The 22,327-nt window shown below is 46.5% G+C and overlaps 1 protein-coding gene across 5 annotated transcripts in view; it reads right to left on the bottom strand.

Annotated features, from left to right (window-relative positions):
• LOC114500307 (mammaglobin-A-like) overlaps positions 1 to 22,327 on the bottom strand; it is a 259,118-nt gene that overhangs the window by 40,606 nt on the left and 196,185 nt on the right. For 2 of the 5 annotated variants that reach the window (XM_036029576.1, XM_036029575.1), the window contains exons 4-5: positions 19,285 to 19,292; positions 2,518 to 2,705 (exon numbers count right to left, since the gene is read on the bottom strand). The exons of 1 other annotated variant lie outside the window; for it this stretch is intronic. In XM_036029576.1, the coding sequence (XP_035885469.1) occupies positions 2,667 to 2,705; positions 19,285 to 19,292 (47 nt within the window). In that variant the 3' untranslated portion in view covers positions 2,518 to 2,666. Of the gene's footprint in view, positions 1 to 2,517; positions 2,706 to 19,284; positions 19,293 to 22,327 lie in introns of those variants that run through there. 2 more of the 5 variants (XM_036029573.1, XM_036029572.1) reach the window with 2 other exon arrangements.

Here is a 22,327-nt window from a genome sequence, read left to right as displayed (position 1 = left end):
CCATGTCATGTCCATTTCTCTGATTTTGTATTTGTTCTACTTGTTTGCTTAGTTTTTGTATTTTTAGGTTCAGTTGTTGATAGGTGTGTGTTGTCATTTTACTATTCATAGTTGTGAATCTTCAATGGCCCATATTTCTACCTCTAGGCATACCTGTTAATGTTGTGAGGGGCAGAGCCTTAGGTATTCTCCAGGGTGAGGCAACCTACATGGCAGTGTTGTAGAGCTATATGTGGGGGAGGGGAACAGAGAGGGAACAATGGCACTTGCTCAGCTCTTAGCACATTTTGAAGAGACTGGCAGTTTCTCCCACTGCAGCAACCCCCACAGGGTTTTACAGCCAGAGATTATGAGGGTTTATTTCACCCACTCTAGAACCCTGGATCGTGTGGGCTGTCTCACTCTCTAGTTGTTCCACCCGGTTTATCTTCAGGCAAATGTGGGACTGTCTGGTCTACCAGTGGTCACCTTGCTATGCAGCTTCTCTGCCCTGGCTGCCCATGTCTGCTGCTCCCACCAGTCTAGTTGATTGTTGTTTCATTAACTTCTTCGTTGTCAGGCTTCCATTCAGTTCGATTTTCTGGTAGTTCTGGTTGGTTTTTGTTTTTAAATGGGTTGTTTCCTTCTTCTGATTGTGCAAGGACATGAAGCATATCTACCTATGTCCATATCCTGGCCAGAACTCCTATTTTTCTTTATATCAATGCATACAGAAGAGGCTGAAAGTACCAAAGACTCAATAGGTCATAATAGAAAATATCTTCCACTTCTTCACAGCACCTCCAGGTTCATGACACTATTAGGCCCAGATAAAAGGATCATGTCCCTGGATCTACACCTCACATTTTAACATTTTGCTTATTACGCCCCCTACACACACACACTTGTTTATTAGGGACTCATGGTTAGCACTCAGTCTTGGTGCTTTGTACATACATGCAGAATTTGGCCTTAGCTCACTAATTGATGTGGTCCACTTGAAGAGGTGTCCACATATCTGCACTCAGACTGGACATGTGGAGGGAACAACAGAAGGCCTGTGATGGGGAGTGAGAAGGAGAAGTATGACTGCAGTCACAGAAATGGCCATGCTTTCATTGGACTGGTTATTGGCTTAAAAGGGAGGAGAGGCCTCAGGATCCTGAGCCATGGCAGCTAAAAGGGGCCTCAGAGCAAGAGTACAGAACCAAAGGTCAGCCTCTGGATTGGGCAGTCTGGAATGCCCCCAACTCCTCAGACTCGGCTCCTGGACCATGTTGGCCCCAGGTACCTCAGGACATCTCCAAGCTAACCCAGTGCAGTTAGGGATCCGTTTATGTGTTCTTGTGTTTCCTGCATGCTCCACCTGTTGCATGACATAGTTGGGGGGGTCAGTTAGAGGTCATTTGCCTGCATCTCCTGGAAAAGATGCCATGAACCATGTAGGTTGTGTTGACACACCAGCAATGGCTGGAGAACAAGGTTGACTGAAGTATTAGAATGAATGTAGGAGACAGGGGCAGGGATACACTGGCACCAGAGTTCCATGCCAAGTGGTGATGTGTGTGGACCCCAGATGCGGGGGCTGACTCCTGAGAAACTGTCCATGCCCATATATCCAATCCACACCAGTGAAAATGCACCAGGAAGGCAGGGAGGAAAGTATCTGAAAGCTGTAGAAATCAACCAGGGAATGAACATTTTTGTGAAAGGGACTGAAGTAATTCAAGGGGGATTGGAAGATGTGAAAACACCTTTGAGGCATAAGCTGCCCAATGCACACCCTGCCTGACACCTGCTGGGAAGCTTGCCAGTAAGCTGTGGTGGCAGGCTTAGTGGGGGCACACAATCCAAGGGGTAAAGATGGGGAACGGATAAGCCACCACTTGGCTTAGAGGGGCTATCACAGATGCCTGATTGTCCAAGGAGGAAAGCCCAACATAATCAGAACCCAAGTGTGAAAGTGGACATTCAGGCAAGGCTCAGTACCTTGTCAGGAGAAGGAGATAACATTGATTTGCTGTTTGGGGAAATTTTTTCCCATAGGGGTTCACCTGTAGGGTGAGAATTTCCTCTTAGGGGTGTGAATTGAGGGAGAGGATCTTTGTTAGCACTGGGTGGAGGTTTCATGCAGATATATGGTGAAGGTCTTTGTCACAACTGGATAAAGACTTTGGGTCTAGGACATAGAATGCAGAGAGTGGAGCGAGGCCATGGTGAGAGGGCACAGTATCAATGTGAAACTCGCCATGGACCCAGGCACCTGAGCAGGCCACCATCACTAGGACCTGAGAGCCTTTCAGTGCCCCGATGGTCCTGGGGGTGGGGATGAGGGAGAAGATTCACATGGTGGAGACAGGATCAGTTTTGGGATGTGGGTAGTGAAGGACAAGATGCCCTTCAGATTTTCAGTTCTTTGCTCTTGAGTTCTGTAAACAATTATTGTGTGCTGGTGGGTGTGCATGTGCGTGTGTGCAAGCAACTCATATGACACGACTCTCCCTAAGCCTCCATTCTATTCAAAAGTGAAGAAACAACTTGAGTTTTGCAGATGCTTTATTGAAATGTATGTGAGGTTTCAACAATTGTCTTGCATTTGTAGATCCAAAGACAAAGAAGGAAAGCTAACCTGTGACTTCGACTCATGCACAGTCTGTTTCTGGAAAATCTCTGAGGTTGTGTGGAAGTTAGTGCCGAGCACACCAAAAGCTACTGTATATTGCTTGCTGGAAAAGAAAAACAGAGACATCACTTACATCTCACTTGTTCCTACCAAGGTGCATCCTGAAGAATAAACATGCCTCCTCACTGTTTTCCTGGATTGGTCCACACGCATTGACAGGAAGCTGGTGCTGGAAGAGAAGTTAGAATCATCTCATCTGTTCTATTGTTCAGGTGACCAATTACCTATCCTGAAGGGTGCTGGTGCTGCCTGATCTTGTCCCCACCAAAGATCCCTCGATCATTTTATCTTCATGTTTCCTCTTCTTTGAAATAACATAGCCAACAATATGCTGTGTTTCAGTTTTCAGTACCTCGGTTCAAATATAAGGGAATGTGAAGTTCTGAGTTCCTGCACATCAGAAGTAGAGCCAACAGCCCCATGTCTTCCGACCCCAGCCCCTGTGGTTGACAACATATTGCAGGTGTGTGCTCCTTGTGATTTGTCTAACCAAGGTTTTAAAGAGAATTCCTGTCATCTTGAATTGAAGGGACTGACAATTTAAAATTTTTTAATTACAGTAAACACACATACAGATGTTACACTTTCACCACTTTCAAAGCACAGCTAATCATGTGAGGAGCATTCAGTCGGCAGCACACCTGACCTCCAAGACCTTCTCATCTTGCTGATGTGCAGCTGCAGACACTTTCCCCTGTCAGTTTCCTCCCCGCTGGACCTGGAGACCTCTCCTTGACCTCTGTGTCTAAGAGATTGGCTACTTTACAAAGTGTGATATTTGTCTTTTGGTGACTGACTCATTGGTTTTCCCATAGTTCCTCAAGGTTCATCCATGCCATCCCCTGTGTCAAGAATTTCTTTGGGATGTGCACTTTCTTCTTTGTGCTGTGGCAGTGTGTCCAGGTGGTTACCCTGGAATGCTGCAAATTGTATATTAGGGCAGGGAATGATAACTAGAAAATACTACACAGCATCTGTCATAGGTGGAAAGAGTGCCACATGTGAAACCACTGATTTCTGTTCTCAGCTCTCCCACCACCCAAGGGGATTCACACCCATGGATTCAATGTGTTACTATGAGGCCTTTGATTCACGGTCAAGGAATCCAAGCACTGGTGCCAGGAAACCTAGGTTGCTTGACAGTGCACTGAAGGTTGTGTTAATAATATGGAAGGAATTTTCCTGACAAGCAGGACCATCACGTGCTTCAAAAAAGTTGTCACAAACTGAGAGCTTGCGTATCCTGTCCCACAGTTCAAAAGCAGTTAAAGAGACACCAAAATTATCTTCATCTCCGAGACATTCTCCAGAGTTTCTTTTCTAAAATATATTTTATTGATTATGCTACTACAGTTGGCTCATTACCCCCCTTCATTCCCCTCCACCCTGAACACCCTCTCCCACTCACATTCCCCCTTTAGTTCATGTCCATGTGTGGTAAGTTCTTTAGCTTCTACATTTTCCATAGTGTTCTTGCCCTCCCCCTGTCTATTTTCTATCTACCATCTATGCTACTTATTCTCTGTACCTTTTCCCCCTCTCTCCTCCTCCCACCCCCTGGTTGCTAACCCTCTATGTGATCTCTATTTCTGTGGTTCTGTTCATGTTCTGGCTGTTTGCTTAGTTTGTTTTTGTTTTTGTTTTTGTTTTTGTTTTAGGTGTGGTTGTTAGTAATTGTGAGTTTGCTGTCATTTTACTATACATGGTTTTTTTTCTTTTTCTTAGATAAGTCCCCTTAACATTTCATAAAATAAGGGCTTGGTGATGATGAACTCCTTTAACTTGGCCTTATCTGAGAAGCACTTTATCTGCCCTTCCATTCTAAATGAAAGCTTTGCTGGATAGAGTAATCTTGGATGTAGGTCCTTGCTTTTCATGACTTGGAATACTTCTTTCCAGCCCTTTTTTGCCTGCAAGGTCTCTTTTGAGAAATCAGCTGAGTCTGATGGGAACTCCTTTGTTGGTAACTGTCTCCTTATCTCTTGCTGCCTCTAGGATTCTCTTCTTAATTTTAGTCTTGGGTAATGTAATTATGATGTACCTTGGTGTGTTCCTCCTTGGGTCCAACTTCTTTGGGACTCTCTGAGCTTTCTGGACTTCCTGGAAGTCTATTTCCTTTGCCGGAATGGGGAAGTTCTCCTTTATTATTTGTTCAAATAAGTTTTCCACTTGTTGCTCTTCCTCTTCTCCTTCTGGTACCCCTATAATTTGGATGTTGGAATGTTTAAAGATGTCCTGGGGGTTCCTAAGCCTCTCCTCATTTTTTTTTTGAATTCTTATTTCTTCATTCTTTTCTGATTGTATGTTTTTTTCTTCCTTCTGGTCCATTCCATTGATGTGAAACCCAGTTTTCTTTCCATCACTACGGGTTCCCTGTGCATTTTTCTTCATTTCACTTGGTGTAGCCTTCATTTTTTCATCTAATTTGTGACCAATATCAACCAATTCTGTGAGCATCCTGATCACCAATGCTTTGAACTGCACATCTGATAGGTTGGCTATCTCTTGGTTGCTTAAAAATACTGCTTGTGGGGCTTTCAATTCTGTTTGAGACATCTTTTTTTTTCCCTTTGCTCTGGTCATGCCTGTTATGTATGAGGGGCAGAGCCTTAGGTGTTCACCAGGGCAGTGCACCCCTGTTGCAGGGTTGTAACATTGTATGTGGGGGCAGGGTCTGAGAAGGAACAATGGTGCTTGCTCTGCTCTCTGTAGGACCTCAGTCCCTTCCACCGCTTCCCCTGAGCAAACTGGGCCCCTCTGGTGCCAACTTCCGTGTGGGTGGGCTTGTGCACCCCGTGGGACTTTCCAAGGACCTCTCTTGTAAGGCTGAGAGTCTCTCCCTGCGCCTTAACCCCCACATGTGTTTTCAATCAGTGCCCAAGGCTCTATTTCCCTGGATTGTGCGCAGTGCCTTGCTTCGCAATCGCTGTCTCGCTGGGTCTGCCAGCTGCCACTTGTGTGTTCAGGATCCACCTGCTGTGGTCTTGCATGCCCTGGATGCCTTACACACCTGGTCCCAGTGCTCTCTGCTCTCCACATCGTGACCCACACCTGGCTGCCTGACTCTCTGCCCCTCCTACTGGTCTGGATGAACGTGTCTATTTTAACTTCTTGGTTGTCTGACTTCCATACAATTCAATTGTCTGTCAGTTCTGGTTGTTATTCCATTTCTAAATTGTTGTTGTCCCTATCTTGGTTGTGTGAGGAGGCACAGTGTGTCTACCTATGCGTCCATCTTGGCCGGAAGTCCCAAGGTTTCTTTACTTTGTTGGAGAAAGCATTCCTTCATGAATGTGAAGGACTTTTAAGTTTCTTGACCTGGCAAGAACTCTTGGACATTACTGATGTATTCAGTCACACCCACATTAGGATCAATGGTCATATTGACCACATAATCCAAAATATCACAGCCAATCCCTGGGATGAAAGCCTGCAAACCTAGGCTCAGTGACAGGTGTAAGCTCTGTGTGGGGCCTGACTGTGATGCTGTCATCTTACAACCCTGCAGGAACATTTGCTCAGAGAGGCCTTGGGAAGGGTTTGAGTCCTCAGTTCTAAGGGAGTGAACTCAGGACCTGGGATTTTCTTTTAGCTCTAAAACATCTGCCTCCTTGTCCTCTGCCCTCACCTGCCCCCATACACACAGAGCTGACACTAGAGAAATGGGCTGCTCTGCACAGGGGCTTGGGGAACAGCAGCACTTGCAGAGGGGCCCTGAGCACAGCCCTCCTCCATATCTGGCACTCTGTGCTCACAGAAATAGCAGTACAGGGGGAGGGTGGTCAGCATGAGGACTGCCACCAGCTTCATGGTTCAGGCAGCTGCTGTGGGCTGGTCACTCTGATGTGACAGGGAAGAAGGAGCCTTTGTTGGAGGTGAGTGTCCAGAATGCAGCCTTTTATTCTCCTGGTGGCTGCCCTAATCCCTTGCACGAATGATTGGATGAGTCACAGAGTAAACCTGGCCCTGGAAGGGACTGGGAGAATCTCCCAGCCCCAGCCCGCCTGGGCTCTGTTTGTACAACCTGAGGGGACAGAGTTTTGGAAAACTCTCAAAGGTTTCAGAGGGATGGGGCACAGTTGCTGGGCTGCAGGGCAGCGAGTGGAAGAAAGGGCACTGTGCTGCATGTAGGACTCTGGCTACTGCCAGACTCTAGGAGAAGCCTGAGGCCCAATGGTGAATGGCAAAGGGACCAAGTAGCCTGGACAGTTATGTAGCACCTACCTGCAGTTTCTGAAAGGGTGGTATTTTTAAAAGGGAGAAGGTACTTGGGGTGTACCTTGTGTCGTCTGGCAGAGGGTGTTAGGTTTTTTCTGGGTGTACTAGAGGGAATAGGCTCTGAGTTGGAAGCTTGTCATTTTTTCAAAACTGCAGCTTTTGAGTAAGTGACCTCTTTCTGTTTTCACCAAATCTCTGACTGTGGATTTTTACCTGGATGGTGGCAACATGCAGCAGAACCCCTGATAGTGTTCAGTGACATTTCTTCTGGAAAGAATCACTTTTCTTTGGGGAGATGTTCCAAAAGTCACAAAAAAAGTGTGGAAAGTGAGTGAGCTACTCCATTTCATATTTTTCACTGTGGGGAAATTTTCTTAGTGTATTTATTTGGTGACTGTCTTTCCATCACAGTTGTGATGAGATCTGTGTCATTTCTGCATTTTTTAGTTAGACATGTTTTTCTTTTCTTTCATATTCCTGTCTTTTATATAGCAGAACCCAGAAAAGCTGGAATTCATGCTGCCTATCACCTACCAGAACCAATAACAGAGGCAGGGATGGAATCTTTATGGGAGTTTTATCCAGATGGTTGATGAACTGAAAAGGTGGGAAGTTTGTAACCTAATAGATTATCTTACATTTCCTTTTGCCTCACTGGAGGGTGGGCCCATCAGCCTGGGTGGGGCTCCCAGGGGAGGGGTAGGCTGGGTACAGACACTGTGCATTGGACTGTTCCTCCTGTAGTAAGTGTGAACTATGTGCATGTGGTTGCCCGGATGGCAGTGGGGTGCTTGTTTCTGGACCTTTAGAGGGGATTTGGGGGACGAAGAGTTGTTGAGGGTGGTGAGCAATGTGAGTGTACAGAGAGCAAAGAGTTCCCTGAAGGCTGAGCCCTGAGATTCACTACAAAGTGAGAAGTGGACAAAAAACAAATTACCCTGGGCTCCCAGCATGGAAACCCTCCCAGCATGGAAACCCAGGGAAGGGTGAGAACCAGGCGGGCTGTTTGAGCTTCTGATGGGGATGGAATGGCAGTGGGGATGCTGGTTGGGAACCATGTGACTGCTCAGGGAGGCAGCAGTTCCCTCAGCAAAGCCCAGGGGCAGGACCCTTAGGGGAGCTTTTGATCCCTCACCCCCCTTTTCTCTCCCAGCCCCATGACTGGGGGTCTGTGCAGGGATGTGGGATGGCTCCTGAGCCAGCAGTCTCTCTGGGATCCCTCCTTCAGGCCACCATGGTCACTGGATGCTGTGTCACTGAAATGTACTATGGACACTACCCAATGGCCACTTCATGACAAGAACCACCACAACTCAGGGACAGACTGTTGGACAAAAACAAGACAGGGAGAGAAGTGCAGGGCAAGTACTTTATTGAAGCAAGATGTTGAAACCTTCACATTTTTCTGTGGGTGATGAGGCCAGCCTTGAATGACAAGCACTGGTGTGTAATATTTTTGAAGTCTAGCTGTTACATTGGGATGCCGCCTGTTTCTGAAATAGAGAAAGAGAGACGGGAATGTCAATCATGCTGCCCCTGGAGATGATACATTTACAGGGACTTCTATTCACACCAACACGCAAGGTACATCCCACCTAACAAAAGCACATGGAGCCACCAGTCAGGAGAGCCGAGTGGATGGGGAATTCAATAGTCCTGGTACAGCCATCACAAACTGTGCAAGGCAGGAAAGAACATGTCCATAGCCCAACAGATAAAACCCAAGTGAGCCAAGTCTGGGACTCAGGTTTCTAATGGAGTCAGGACAGGGTCAAAGGTTTTGTTTTGTCAAGCAGCCCAGGATTTCCTTCCTCAGAGTTCAGGATGTGATAGCCAATGATAGGTAAGATTCCTCAAGAAAGAAACATCGTAAAACAGGCACAGTCATGAAGAGGCCATCAGGGAAGGACTTAGGGGATAGTGGAGAAGGGACAAAAACCCTCACCCCTTGGCTTTATCATAGCCTGAGTCCTCACTGTATCTGCCAAGTCTCCTAATCTCTTGGCTGCCTGGCTGCCCTGGCCTGATTCAGGCCTGAAACAATGCCAATGGGAGGTGCAGCCCTGTGCCAGAACTGGCGGTTTCTGGAGGGGGACCACCACATCTCAGAAAGAATGCATGAAGTCCTGTGAAACCTGCTCTGCTAAGACTGTCCTCAATTTAAGTGTTAATGGTCCAAGCACAAAATAAGTTTGTTTCCCGAGGTTTTACAGCTGATAGGCATCATACTGTCATCAGACCCTGATTCAAAAGGACCCCCGGTTTCAGAAATGTTATCTGTAAATCACACCTCCTTTCTTTGACATGCACCCCTATGCAAGCTAAACTCAATAACAGCCCACTGGAAGAGAGGCTAAAAAACCTTTCTCCTCTGAGAGATTGGTCAGCCTTCTTCCCTAAGGAGATTATGTCTTTGTAGAATTATTCTCATCCACAGGGCACGAGGGAGCTCTGTGGGCAGACCTCACCCTTACCACTATCCTTGCAAACACATAACAGAAGTGTTTCAGCTCCAAGCAAGGCTGCCGAGGACGTACATGAGGGTCTCTGCCCATTGGCCCTGATTGGTGAGGGCTGGGAGTGTGGGGCAGAGAGACAGGAAGGGGCTAACTCTGTGAGAGCTGGTGGATTCCCCAGCCATCCATCCCTCCATTCTGACCTATAGCCTGGGCTATCACCCTCCCTCTTGCTGTCTCCCCTCCACCACTCCCCATTCTCCATGAGACTCTCCAAGGTGCCACTGGGTGAGGGAACTGGCCCTCTGACCTCTAAAACCTCCTAGAGAGGGAGGCAGCAGTCTCTGCCCTTCAGCATCACCACCTGGGACCTGGGTGTCCTTTTCAGGGCACTGTGGGTACATGTGGCCAAATAGGTGACCTGAGAAGCAGGAACATGCTACATGTACTTTGCACCCGTAGTGTAGCTCATCAGGTGTCATGTCATCATCCACCCTGTGGCCACAGGCCACTCTGTCAGAGGTGAGAAGAGGGGCAGGTGCCTCCCCACCCTGTGCCCACAGTCCAGCACCCTGACCTCCCTCCTGGCCATGCAGAAGCCCCTACAGAGGAAGGAGAAACAATTTACCACAACGTTGTATATTTTCTGTCTGCCCTCTCTAGGCAAATGATCTACGCATTGCTTCACTTTAACCGCAGCCTCAGCAGCTTCTCTAGGTGGAGAAAATATCAGAAGATGGATGTTGTACATGTTTTCAGTTTCCAAAAGGAAGCCTCTAAATTCAGACAGAAAAGCTGGACAGACTGTTGCGTTTGCTGGAGAGGAAGAAGAAGAAATACAATTAATGTAAGGAAGTCACTTTTTCCCCATAGCTCTCTGACATTAGACAGGAACACCAGAAGCTTTTATGGTCCCATCCCATAATTGTCCCAATGACAATGGAAAATCCTAGAAGTCATGACTTGCTCAAATCACAGAGCAAGCAGCAGGGCTGGTTCTGGAAAAAAAAAAAAAATCACCGAAACCCAGCTCAGTGGTTCTCCTGTGTAAAGTACATGCACGTCTTTCCAAGATACTCCTGCTTTGCTGAAACTCATATTCCCTAGATTTCAGAAATTAAGGTTTGGTCTGTCATTAGAGCCACACTTTTCTTTTTGTCTTGGATGGTGGGAGAGAGGAGCTATGACTGATCAGTCTTTCCAGTGGAGTGGGAGAGGAAGATCTCATAGAGATCGGAGAACAGGGACCAAGTCTGGAGAGGAGCAGGGACAATGATTGAATGTTGGAAGATGCTCTTCTGAGAGTAAGTTAAACAGTAGAATTATGTCATTGGGTGAAAACAGCTAAGAAGCTTAGAAAGGAATCTGAGGCTTACACACCAACCATCACTAGCTCTTCTGGTCTGTACTAAATACAGAATTCCTTTGAGACAGTGGGAGCTTGCCACCAGGGTCTGCTTTTGGCTCCATGGGGATTGTGCTGAGACCTGAAGTAACCACTCTTCTTCATCTGAACTCTCCATCCCCATCCCATACTCTGTCTTCATATCTTTACAACTACCTGTAGTTGGGAATGTGCCCTGCCAGGCTCCCATGTGACCCAATCAGGCAGCAAGTACACAAAGATGGGGAGAGGTCTGATCAGAGGCAACACAGGGAAAGAGGAGGAGTTCAGAAAGTCAGAGGAAAGAGAAAGAGTCAAAAGCACTTGGGTCAGAGTTGAGGGCATGATGACACAACCAAGTATTGTTAGATGAGTGGCTAGAAGTCACCTAGAAATTCAGCCAGTGTGGCCCTGAGATTGCCCTGTTTCTTCTGATCCTAGGCAGACTTGTAGGAAAGGAGCAGGGTGTGGGGATGTGTTGAGTGCTGCTGTTCCTGACTGATTCCTGAGAGAGCCAGACTACACTGGTTCTTCTTGAACTGAGACCTCTCCTAATGCCCTCCCAGCTGGAGCATTTGATGAGTCTGAAAGACAGAGTTAGAGACCTGTGGACTCAACTGGCACCAAAGACTCTGGGAAGGAGAACAGAGCTCATGAGACCCAGATATAGCTCCTGACACCCTTTGTCTCACTCCGTGGTTAGAGCTGCTCTTGCTGGTGGCTGTGGAAATCAAGAATGAGAGGAGACTTGGGTGATACAGCATTTTGTTCAAGTCACAGCTCTGCCGAGTGGCAGAACGGTGGTGCAGAACCAAATCTTATCGCATCCTGCTGTTTCTGAGCATAGACCCTAGATGGGGAGTGAGGCTTCAGATGAGAAGCTCTTCAAAGTGGCCTGAAAGGGTTTTCTGGAAAGTTCCAGGGTGTTGGGGATTTATACAGGATGCTTTGGTGTTCAGGTGGCTAGTCCACAAGAAGCAGGGCCTGTTTGGATTCTGATCAGTTCACCCCTCCTCCCCAAATAAGTTACCTACTTCAGAGAAGGTTACTTATCTGGGCTGGTAGTAGTCTGATTAGGAGTGATACTCACCCTCATAACAGCAAAAGGCCAAAGTGACCAGCAGGACACACAGGGACAGTCTCATGGTCGATGTTGCTTTCAGTTCAGCTTTAGCAAACAGTGAGCAGTTAGCAGCTGGACTCAGTAGCCTGGGGAGCCCAGGACTACTTGTATCCAGTGAGCCTCACAGGTCCTGCCCACTCGGGTGTGGCAGGACACAAGGCCTGGCCTCCAGCCCTCCCTTCCTCACTGAGGCTTGATGCCAACCATCATGGTCACAACCCCGGTGACTTGGTCAAGAATAGGCTTTGCTGGCACTATACACATTCTTTTGTGTCAAAAACCTAGGCTGGAGTTTTACAAAACTATAATTAGTGACTGGAAGGCATCCCCCAGTTTCAGCTCCTTAACTGGAGTTTCAGAAATTATGATCAGTTGATTGATGGGAGCCTCCTTAGAATTTAATTCCTTAATTGCAGGGAGTGACCAGTTTTGCTCACCTCTCTTAGTGTAGCGCTGGGCAGAGAGAAGAGGATCAGCACATAGTCCTGAAATGTTTGCTTTGGGTGCATCTTTAGTGCAAAAGGTTGCCTGCTGGACCAGGGTCACTTTGGGCAGTTGTGGGAGACAGGTAAGTGGCATGGGGACATTTGTGAGGATGTCAGTTGTTCGGGTCTTGAGAGAATATGGTGCCAAGAGGAAGACTACCTCCCCAGCTCTGACCTTCCAACTCTCATCTAATGTTTTAAACACAGTCAAGAGAGGGTTCCATCAAATCAAGCAGGAAACTGTCCTGATGGTTTTCTTATCAGTTAGTAGGTGGCACCTGCTGGGTCCTCAGGATCCCAGCAGCAGCAACACCCATAGGGCCCATCCTCCTCCTTCCCTAAAGATGTGCAGAAGCCCCATGGAGGCCCCCGGGCATGGACTGTTCTGAGGAAAGACACTGGGAAGCAGTCTGGGTACAGAGGAGCATGCTTGAGAGCCTCTCAGGAGAAACAGGGTTTGACATGAAGTGGTGTTGGGAGGAGGGATCCCTCAGCAACAGCACAAGGGAAGACCAGACACCATGACCCAGGTGGTGGGTAGGGAACACAGGAACCCGTGCACGTTACCCTGAAACACCAGTGCCCAGTGGGACAGGGATGGCTTTGTGACTGGAGACGAGCTGGGCCAGGTGAAGCAGAGGGCCTATTGTGCTCCGGCTGCCCTGGGGATCAAGAGGGGGCTAAAGCAACACCACTCCACTTGACCCAGTGCTTTCCTCTGTGGGGCAACAGGAACTGATCCTCTGGGTGTTGGGAATGCCAAATAGTGCTGCCATTCAGGAGGGCAGTATGGCCGTTTCTTGTAAACTAAACGTCCTCTGTTCCCTCCACCCAGCAATTGCATTCTGCAGGGACAAAGGTGACACTGGGAGTGTGATTCTGACCACAGGGAAGGCTGTGCTTGTCTGGAAATGAGGGGTAGATGGGAGCATTGTGTATTTTGTGCTCCATCTTCTGTGAACCTAAAACTGCCCTAGAACTAAAGATTAGTAAACAAGAAGGCCAACATCCTGTCAGCATCATTTTCTTCAAACAAGGGGAAAAACCAGACAAAAAACAAATCAATGAATTGGTCATGGTGTTAGATGGTGGATTGTCTCACCAAGAAATCTACAATAACCTCCTGAGGAAAACTGTGAGAATGAATGAACGTTTGTGATGCAGCTGAATGCAGGACAGCCTGTGAATGACACTCTCTTCCCATAAACCGGTATCACCACCTGACCCAACAGATATAAGGGCACCACTGGCTACAGGAACTCCAGCAGCAACAAAAGTACACTGAGGTTCACACAGTTCAAAGATACATACCTTGAAAGATAAAGTCATGATATTTACTCAGATATGACAAGGGATCTGAAAACACCAAGGCACATACCTTGTTCCTGAAGAAATATTAGAAAATGTAAAGTCAACTATTCACAAATTACTGTAGAGTTTCAGTCCTGCCCACATCAGAATCCTAATGGGCCAGTTTTACACATTGTTTTGAATTGACAGTGCTGTTTGGATCTTTCAAATTTAGGATGTGCTCCCTTACTGAGTTGTGAGGTAGAGCCCAATTTTAGGGCCTACCTTCTTTCAAGCTTAGCTCTGGAACTTTCTACTTCTGGGGTCTTCAGCAAGGTGCTGACCCTCTCAGTCTCAGTTTCTTCATCTGTACAATAAGGCTGCTAGCAAAGAATTTGTGTGAGGATAAATAAATTAATTAAGGAAAAATGCTCAGAACAGTAACTGGCAGTGAAAGTCAGCTGTTCCTATTATGCAACAAAAAGGAAAAATGTAAGTCCGAAGTTAAACGGAAAAAAACACCTCACCCCCAAAGACAAATATCAGATTGAATATAATGACTCTGCCAAGGAGCTGTGATGATTTATCCTAAATGCTAAATGATTATGCTTCTGAATTTGGCTCTGGTTCCAGTGGAATTTGTCCAGTTAAAATAAGATCATCACTTTTCAATCACTTCATATCCTGTTTTAGGATTATATCTGAGTGACTGTTATTGTCATTTTCTAACCCTAAGTACTGCGTATTGGAACTAAGAGTATAGGAGGGTGATGGGTGGGGTAGGTACTAGTTATCCCAAGACACACAGAATTCCTGGAACACGGTCCTCAGCAGGACGTACTAGTGACAGGTGTTTTTCAGCTGTGGCTGAAATCCCAGGGCTCCTTCAGCTCTCTGTGTCTGACTGGGGAACAGGAATGTGGGGATGGAAACATTGGAGACATCATCACTTCTGGATCATGATGTCCACATGTAATTTAAGATACAATTTATGTATGATCTGGTGACACCGGTTGCCCTGTGCCACCTGCCCTTCATCAACATCCTTGTCTCCTTTTACCAAGACAGATGATGTACAGGTTGCCTGTCAGACCCGGCATTGACTCTGCATGTGCAGCTCCAGGCTGCAAAAACCTCAGTGTAGGCAGTATTTTGCAGGACACAATTTATGTCTACAGAGTAAGGTCTCTGTGTCCTGGCTTTGAATAACATCAAAGAAGGACATAATGTGCTATGGCTGATAAACCATTAAAATAATTTTGAGTGGCAGATCCCTCTGTCAGTCTTGGCCCATTCTCCAAAGGAACACATGGAATCCAGTGACATTGGCACCACAGACTTATCCTTTTCACATGTGCACAATGAAGTGACAAGTGCTTTCAGAGTCAAGACCTCTAAGGATGAACAACGTGACTAAACGGGCCTCATTTTTACCAATACATGATGCTCTCCAGGGATATAGAACATCAAAAGCAGGCCTCATCCATCTCATTAAGAAAAGTATTTATCAATAACATTTTACTTTGATAAGAAATATCAAAAATAGAACGATATGTTTTGGGGCTTTACCCAAGGCAGCAAGGATCTATGATGGTGCCCACATCATCCATGTGCCTCATCTGGCAGACTCCATAGGCATGTTACCACTTCCTCCCCTGCCTTGTGCACTGAAGAGCCCCTGAGATGTGCACCCTGAGGCTTCAGGGACACATGTGGGTGGCTGCACCTCTTCTTCCCTCTCCCACTGGCCCCTGCCTACAGCCCTAGGTCCCCTAACCATGACCTGACTGCTTGCTCCAATGGTGAGCTACCAAGGGAGACCCACAACCAGAAAAGGGCTGGGGAATTGGAGATGGCCCCCTTCCTCTTGTTTAGCAACTCTACAACTCCATTGTCCTAGGATGGCTACATCTTTTATCTGTGTCATAGCCAAGAATATCAACTTAGAAGGAACACTATTAAAAATATATGCAAAGTTTTACAATCAAATTACAAGCACATACCCTGTCCCAATCCCAGAGCTCTGGAAGGTCACACAGATCCAGCAGAAGGTAAAGACTTAGCAAATTACAAAGAAGAATCAACCCAAAAGTGGCATCAAGCCCTCTCAGTGTCACAGTGACCATGCAAGCTGTGTGCAGAGGTGCTTGGGGCTCTGCTCATTTGACCAGTCTTGGGCCCAGGAGACTTCCAGGTGGAACCCAGTGGTCTTCTTCACCAGGAGAAGATTCTTGGGTGTCAAGGAGTCTCCTTCCATCTTGAGCTCCTTTCCAGCAGGAGGCAAGGTTACCAGGCCAATGGGAGGGTACTTGTGTTCTACCTGGGGATCTGACATTACACACAGCCATTCTGAGAAACAATTGCCTCAAAGCCATGAAAGCCACGTCTTCACTCACCTCTTCCTGACCCTCCCCACATGGGGCAGGTGAGCTGGCCATCCTTGAGGTCTGTGATCCTCAGTGTACATCAGCCCACATGTGAACAGGAAACAGGAGGATTGTAAGTCATAACCCCACAAGGGTACTTCCCAGGGAATTTGAGTCCTCTGCACACACAGGTGCCACTTAGGCTGATGAAAATAAGCAGATGTTCTATGTCCTGACCTTGGAGAAGAAAGGCACTATGTTGGGCCACCCTTGGGAGACTGAAGGAATTTGATTAGGGATTCTGGAGGAACTCCCTGGGAAAAGAGGCCAAAAGGCCTCAGGGTATGTCAGATGGACCAGGAAACTGATGAAGTCACACTCACTGGAGGATCCTCAAGACTATTGACTTTGCTTAACTTTACCCCCTGCTCATCAGAAAGACCTTTCTTCTTGAACAGGCTTTTGTGGTTAAGGAGACAACAGAAGTCTTCTGTTCCTTGTGGATATTGGTCCTCGTTAATCCCTAAGCATCTGACATTCATGTGCACGTAGCCTTGGCATCTTCTGTAAATCCCTGTCATTGTAGATCTGCTGCTCTTTGGTGTAAGACATAAGACATGAGACTGTACAGGAATAATTGTTTCTCATCATTGCCCAGTACACCACCAATAGCAGTACCAATTGCAGTACCAATTGACCAATAGCAGTACACCTGCTATTGGTCAATTAGCAGGTATTGACCAATAAAGCTTGTATGTTGTTTAGTTGATGTGTTTATTATGCTAATGAAGTCATCATTATCTTCTTGTAGACTATTTACTTTACCTGCTATGAACTTTTCTACAGGTCAGAAAAACGGCCTCTATCAGGCTGAAAAGTAAAACCAAGCACCTGTAGATCAGGTCATTGTGTGCCAGAGCAGGTGTGTGTGCATCACAAGACATGGCAGTGTTTACTGTGTCACATTCCAGTGACTAGTCCCATTGTTCACCTCCAACCCTCCGCCAAACCCCATGCAATCTGGCTCCCATAACAACCATTTCACTGAAATCCCTCACTTCTTATGTGTCAATCTTGAAGAAAGTTCTGATTTTGTATATTGTAAGAAGTAGAATTCTTGTTTTTTTCTTGCTGATGGTTATTAGTGATGTCTGACCAAAAAAGTAGCCTTTTAGCTGCTGAGTTGTGATATCATTTATGCCTTATATTAAGTTCTCTCTATGTGGGCATCCATTTTTTAGTTACCTAACATGTTCCACAGTATAGTTGTCTATTTCTAAGGCTACACTAATCTGGATGAAGAAGAGTTTTTTATTAATTCACTTTCAATAGATGAGTGAAAAGTTACCACTAAGTGTTTTTCTCAGTCTTTTTGGCCATTTTCATTCATATATTGTTCCACATGAGTTTTTAAAGAATTTTATCCAGTTCCTCATTAGGCTCCAGTGGCAGTCATGTTGAAGGGACATTGAATTTATATATCAATATTGAAAAGATTGACATTTTTATAATTAGTCTTCCAAAGACAAAATATATACTACCTTACTCAACAGATTTGTTTCTAGGTATTTTATGGTTTTGTGACTTTTGCCAATGGGACATCTTCCATTTCTAATTCTCACTGTGTCCTACAGCATAGACAAGCTGTTGTATTTTTCTATATTGAGCATGTATTCAGTCACTTACAATGTATCTCCTCATGTCATTTTAATATTCTTAGTAGGTTCTCTGTGGTCCAGTCTCCTGTCTCCTGCTGAAAGATTTGTGTTGCCAGCAAGTGGAAGACTTTCATTTGATTTTTGCAAATATTTAGAATTATTTCATGTTCTTATTTTAGTGTGACACTTAGAACTTGCAGACCCATGTTGACTAATACTAGGTTCATCAGGTATTCCCCCGCTCCCATTATAATGGAAGCACCTTTAGCATTCACTATTTTAGAGTGTTGTTGGCTGTTGGCTGTGAACATTAATTTTGTTGGTTCTAAGGACTTTTCCTCTATTCTTACTTTCTTTAGATTTTTTACTAAGAAAGTTCACCAGGTTTTCCTCCTTGGAACTGTATGGGAGGAAGACCAAGTGGTGCCTATTGGCTCCAGGTCTCGGGAAAATCCCCGTGCTCACTCCCTTTACCACAGAAATGCCTGCTGTCCACACAGGCAACATACATGTCAGATGGGAGCCCCTTCATTTTTACCTTGGCTAATGTAATTATGACGTGCTTTGGCTTGTTCCTCCTTGAGTCCAACCTCTTTGGGACTCTCTGAGCTTCCTGGACTTCCTGGAAGTCTATTTCCTTTGCCGGAATGGGGAAGTTCTCCTTTATTATTTGTTCAAATAACTTTTCCACTTGTTGTGTTTCCTCTTCCCCGTCTGGTACCCCTATAATTTGGATGTTGGAATGTTTAAAGATGTCCTGGAGGTCCCTATGCCTCTCCTCATTTTTTTGAATTCTTGTTTCTTCATTCTTTTCTGTTTGGTTATTCCTTTCCTCCTTCTGGTCCCTTCCATTAATTTGATACCCAGTGTTATTTCCATCACTTTTGGTTCCCTGTGCATTCTCCTTTATTTCTCTTATTGTAGTCTACATTTGTTCATCTAATTTATGATCAAAGTCCACCAATTCTGTGAGCATCCTAATCACCAGTGCTTTGAACTGTGCATCTGATGGGTTGGCTATTTCTTGGTCACTTAAAAAAACTAGCTCTGGAGCTTTTAACTCTGTTTGAGCCATCTTTTTTATTTTATTTTATTCTTCTCCCTTGGTCTGGTCATGCTTGTTACATATGAGGGGCGGAGCCTTAGGTGTTCACCAGGGCAGGGAACCTCAGTTGCTGGGTTGTGATGTTGTATGTGGGAGTGGGGTCTGAGAGGGAAGAATGGTGCCCACTCCACTCTCACTAGGACTTCAGTCCCCTTTGCCACTTCCCACAAGCAAATTGGCCCCCTCTGTTGCTGGCTCCCAGGCGGGTGGATTTGTGTAATTCCTCGGACTCTGTGGGTTTCTCCAAAGAGCCTCCTGTGAGGCTGAGAGAATCTCCTGGCCTCAACTCCCACAGGTGTTTTCAGTTGAGGCCTTTAGGCTTTGTTTCCTGGAACTGGGTCCCTGCATTGCGCAGTCTGTGTCGCCGCCCATTTTTGCTTAGTTTGTCTGCGCATGAATGTGAGGCTGCGGATAGCCAGCTACCTCACGCGCCCCCCTGGGCCTGCTCTTTGCCTCCCACGCCCAGGGTCTGCCACTGGTCTGTCAGCTGACCCTGCACTTCTAGGGTCCACCAACTGCCATCTGCGCCCTGTGCACCTGCGTCTGCCAGCCACCAATTTTTCCTGCCGGTACCCCTTGACCCCTCTCCGTAGGCCTCTGACTCCACCCCTCCTTACTGGACTGGATATATGGTATTCAAACTTCTGTTAAGTTCATTTATCTCTGTTCTGGTTGGTTTTTTGTTTGTAAATTCTTGTTGTCCTTAGTTTTGGTTGCGCAAGATGGTACAGTGCGAGTATCTATGCCTCCATCTTGGCCAGAAGCCCCCTTTTTCTTTTTTTATCTTTATTTTTTTCTAACTTTATTTTAATCATTGTTCAAGTACAGTTTTATGTCCTTTACTCCCATCCCAGCCCATCCACCCCTACTTTGTGTTTTTCAGTCTTGCATTGATTGAATTTTTATTGCCCACCTTTGCCTGTGACTTAGTGCTTCTGATAGAGATGGGTCTCTAAGAGACCTGGCTAGACAGGGATAGGGAGGAGCTGAGTGAGGGATGGGTTGCAGGAAACACCATAGGTTGAAAAGGTGAAGCCACTAGTGTGGCAAGCGACAGTTGTCTCTCCCCACAGGCTGAGACTCAGTGAGAAGGAGGTCCTGCTTGGATTTGGCCCAGGCTGGCCATTATGATTGACAGAAAGAAAAGCCCACCTACACCTTTCCAAAAAATGGTGGCAGGGGCAGGTGGTGACCTGCCAGACTTGCTCGGGAAAAGAATGGGATTGGCTGTGGAGGCAGACCCCTTCAGAAGGGCACAAAATTTGGTCCTGGAGATATAAAACAGAGGGTAGGGAGAAAGAGGTGGGGTTTCTCCCTCTTGCTCCCTGTGTTGGGAGTCCAGAGTACCTACAGGCCAGTGGGCATTGCAAGCCACGTGGCCGGGAAACAAGACCAGCCCCTGTCCCTGGTGCAGGAAGGGGCAGAGAAGCTGGTGACTGGTGCTGCACTCTCCTACTCTGCTGGTTGCAGCAATGTGCCAGCAAGCTGACAGCCAGAGGGATGGGGCAGAGTTGCTGGTCTGCAGGGCAGCGAGTATAAGAAAGGGCAGTGCTGCAAGCAGGACGCTGGCTACAGCCAGATTCTAAGAGAAGCCCTAGGCCCAACAGCGAAGGTGAAAAAAGCTAAGTGGGCTGGACCATTGTGCAGCAGAAAACTGCAATTTCCCAATATAGTATTTTAAATGGAAGAAGGAACTCAGGGTTCACCTTGTCTCTGTCTGGCAGTGCATGGCTGGGTGTTCCAGAGGGAATAGGCTTTGAGGTGGAAGCTAGCTGTTCTTTCAAAATTGTGTGGCTTTTGAATAAGTGACCTCTTTCCATTTTCACCAAACCTCTGCCTCTGGATTTTTACCTAGAGGGTGGCGGCGTGCAGCAGAACCCCCGTTACTGTTCAGTGACATTTCTTCTTCAAAAAATTACTTTTGTTTGGGGTGATGTTCCAAAAAGTCACAAAAATGTGTTTTCATGTGGGAAGTGAGTGAGCTAGTCTATTTGATATTTTTCACTGTGGAGAATTTTCTTAGTATATTTATTTGGTGACTTTTTCCCTGCCACAATCTGTCTCATTTCTGAATTTTTTAGTTAGCAAAGAAAGAAAAAGAATTTTCTTTTCTTTCGTATTCCTGTATGTTACATATACGAATCCAGAAAAGCCGGCATTTGTGCTGTCTGTCATCTACCAGAACCAAAACAGAGGCAGAGATTGAATCTTTTGGGGCACTTTATTCAGATGGTCAAATACCACACCACAGAAAAGTGAAGTGCTGCCAGAGGCATGGCAGTGCCATTGTGTGTATGTCTCGTTGTGACTGCATGTGTGCATGTGGACTGTGTGTAGGCCCACGTGTGCATCAGAGAGTGTAACCTGTGTATCTTGTGTGTAAAGTTTTATTGTAGGATGTGAGAGAGGGAGGTCTGCCAAGGAGGGGATGTGAAAGGGGCCTCACAGTTGAGGTAGTCAGATGTCCCGTGCCAGGGACAATACAGAGGCACAGGGACCACCACCAGCCCCGTGAAGAAGTGCGACCCAGTGTAACACAGGAGGAATGGCACACGGACAAGGATGGCTAAGTAGAGAGCCTAGTGAGCAGGATGATGGGGTCTGAGGGCCCAGGCTCAGGGTGGTGAAGGGCCTTGTGTGCAACACCAACCGTGGTCCCCCATGCTCCTCATGTGGCCCCGTCTGTGTTTCTCAGGCTGTCCCAAGGGCATCACAAGTCCCTGTGTCTACCAAGTATAGTGTGTAGACTGACTATATAATTCACTTCAGAAAACAGAGACTAATGTAAGCGTCCATGTTTCCCGAAGTGATCAAAAATACACATTTATTGTAAAAACTTTAGACATAATGAATAATGGTAGCTAACTCTTAATTTTTGATTTCTGAATCATAGCTTGTCCTTCACACAACCTTCATAATTAGAGAATGGGACAGATCTAATACAAAGTACTCTTACCTGAAACATTTAGGAACTTAGGACCTCAGGTGTTTGCAAGTTGCAGAAGTAAGTTTGGATCCCACTTGGAGGGTCACATTGGGGTCCATAGGGAGGGTGTATCACAGGAAGGGCCTCTGTGACCCAGAGGGCTGCTCAGGGGACCTGGGTGCAGTGGTAAAAAAGATCTGGGACTGGGCTGTGATGACGACTGTGCGGATGGGAAGGCACAAGTTATGTGAGGGGTGCTGGGACCTGGAGGGAGCAAAACTTAGTGGACTCTTAGGTGTCAGGAAGCAGATGAGCTGAAATAACCTCATAAAGCCCTACCCCACCCACCACCCCCTGCCAAATTCATACCCTAAACTTGGGGACAGTCGTTTATACACCATGGCACAAGGGGCTTTGCAGATGTGATGGGGGTGTAGATTGTGAGTTAGGGAGAAATTCTGAATTTCCTGGTGGCCTCCAAATGCCATCCCATATATCATGAAGGAAAGATGCAGAGAGATTTGCAAACACACAGAAAGGGAGAAGGCAAGGTCCCCTCCCAGGACAGAGACAGGACCAATGTGGGTGCCATCAGCCTTCAAAGGTGAAAGCAACCAGGAACAGATTTTCACCTTTCCTCTCCAGGACCAGCTT

The sequence above is a fragment of the Phyllostomus discolor genome, chromosome 6 (genome assembly GCF_004126475.2).
Source record: "Phyllostomus discolor isolate MPI-MPIP mPhyDis1 chromosome 6, mPhyDis1.pri.v3, whole genome shotgun sequence".
NCBI lineage: Eukaryota > Metazoa > Chordata > Mammalia > Chiroptera > Phyllostomidae > Phyllostomus > Phyllostomus discolor.
This window is presented reverse-complemented; position numbering and strand designations above follow the sequence as displayed.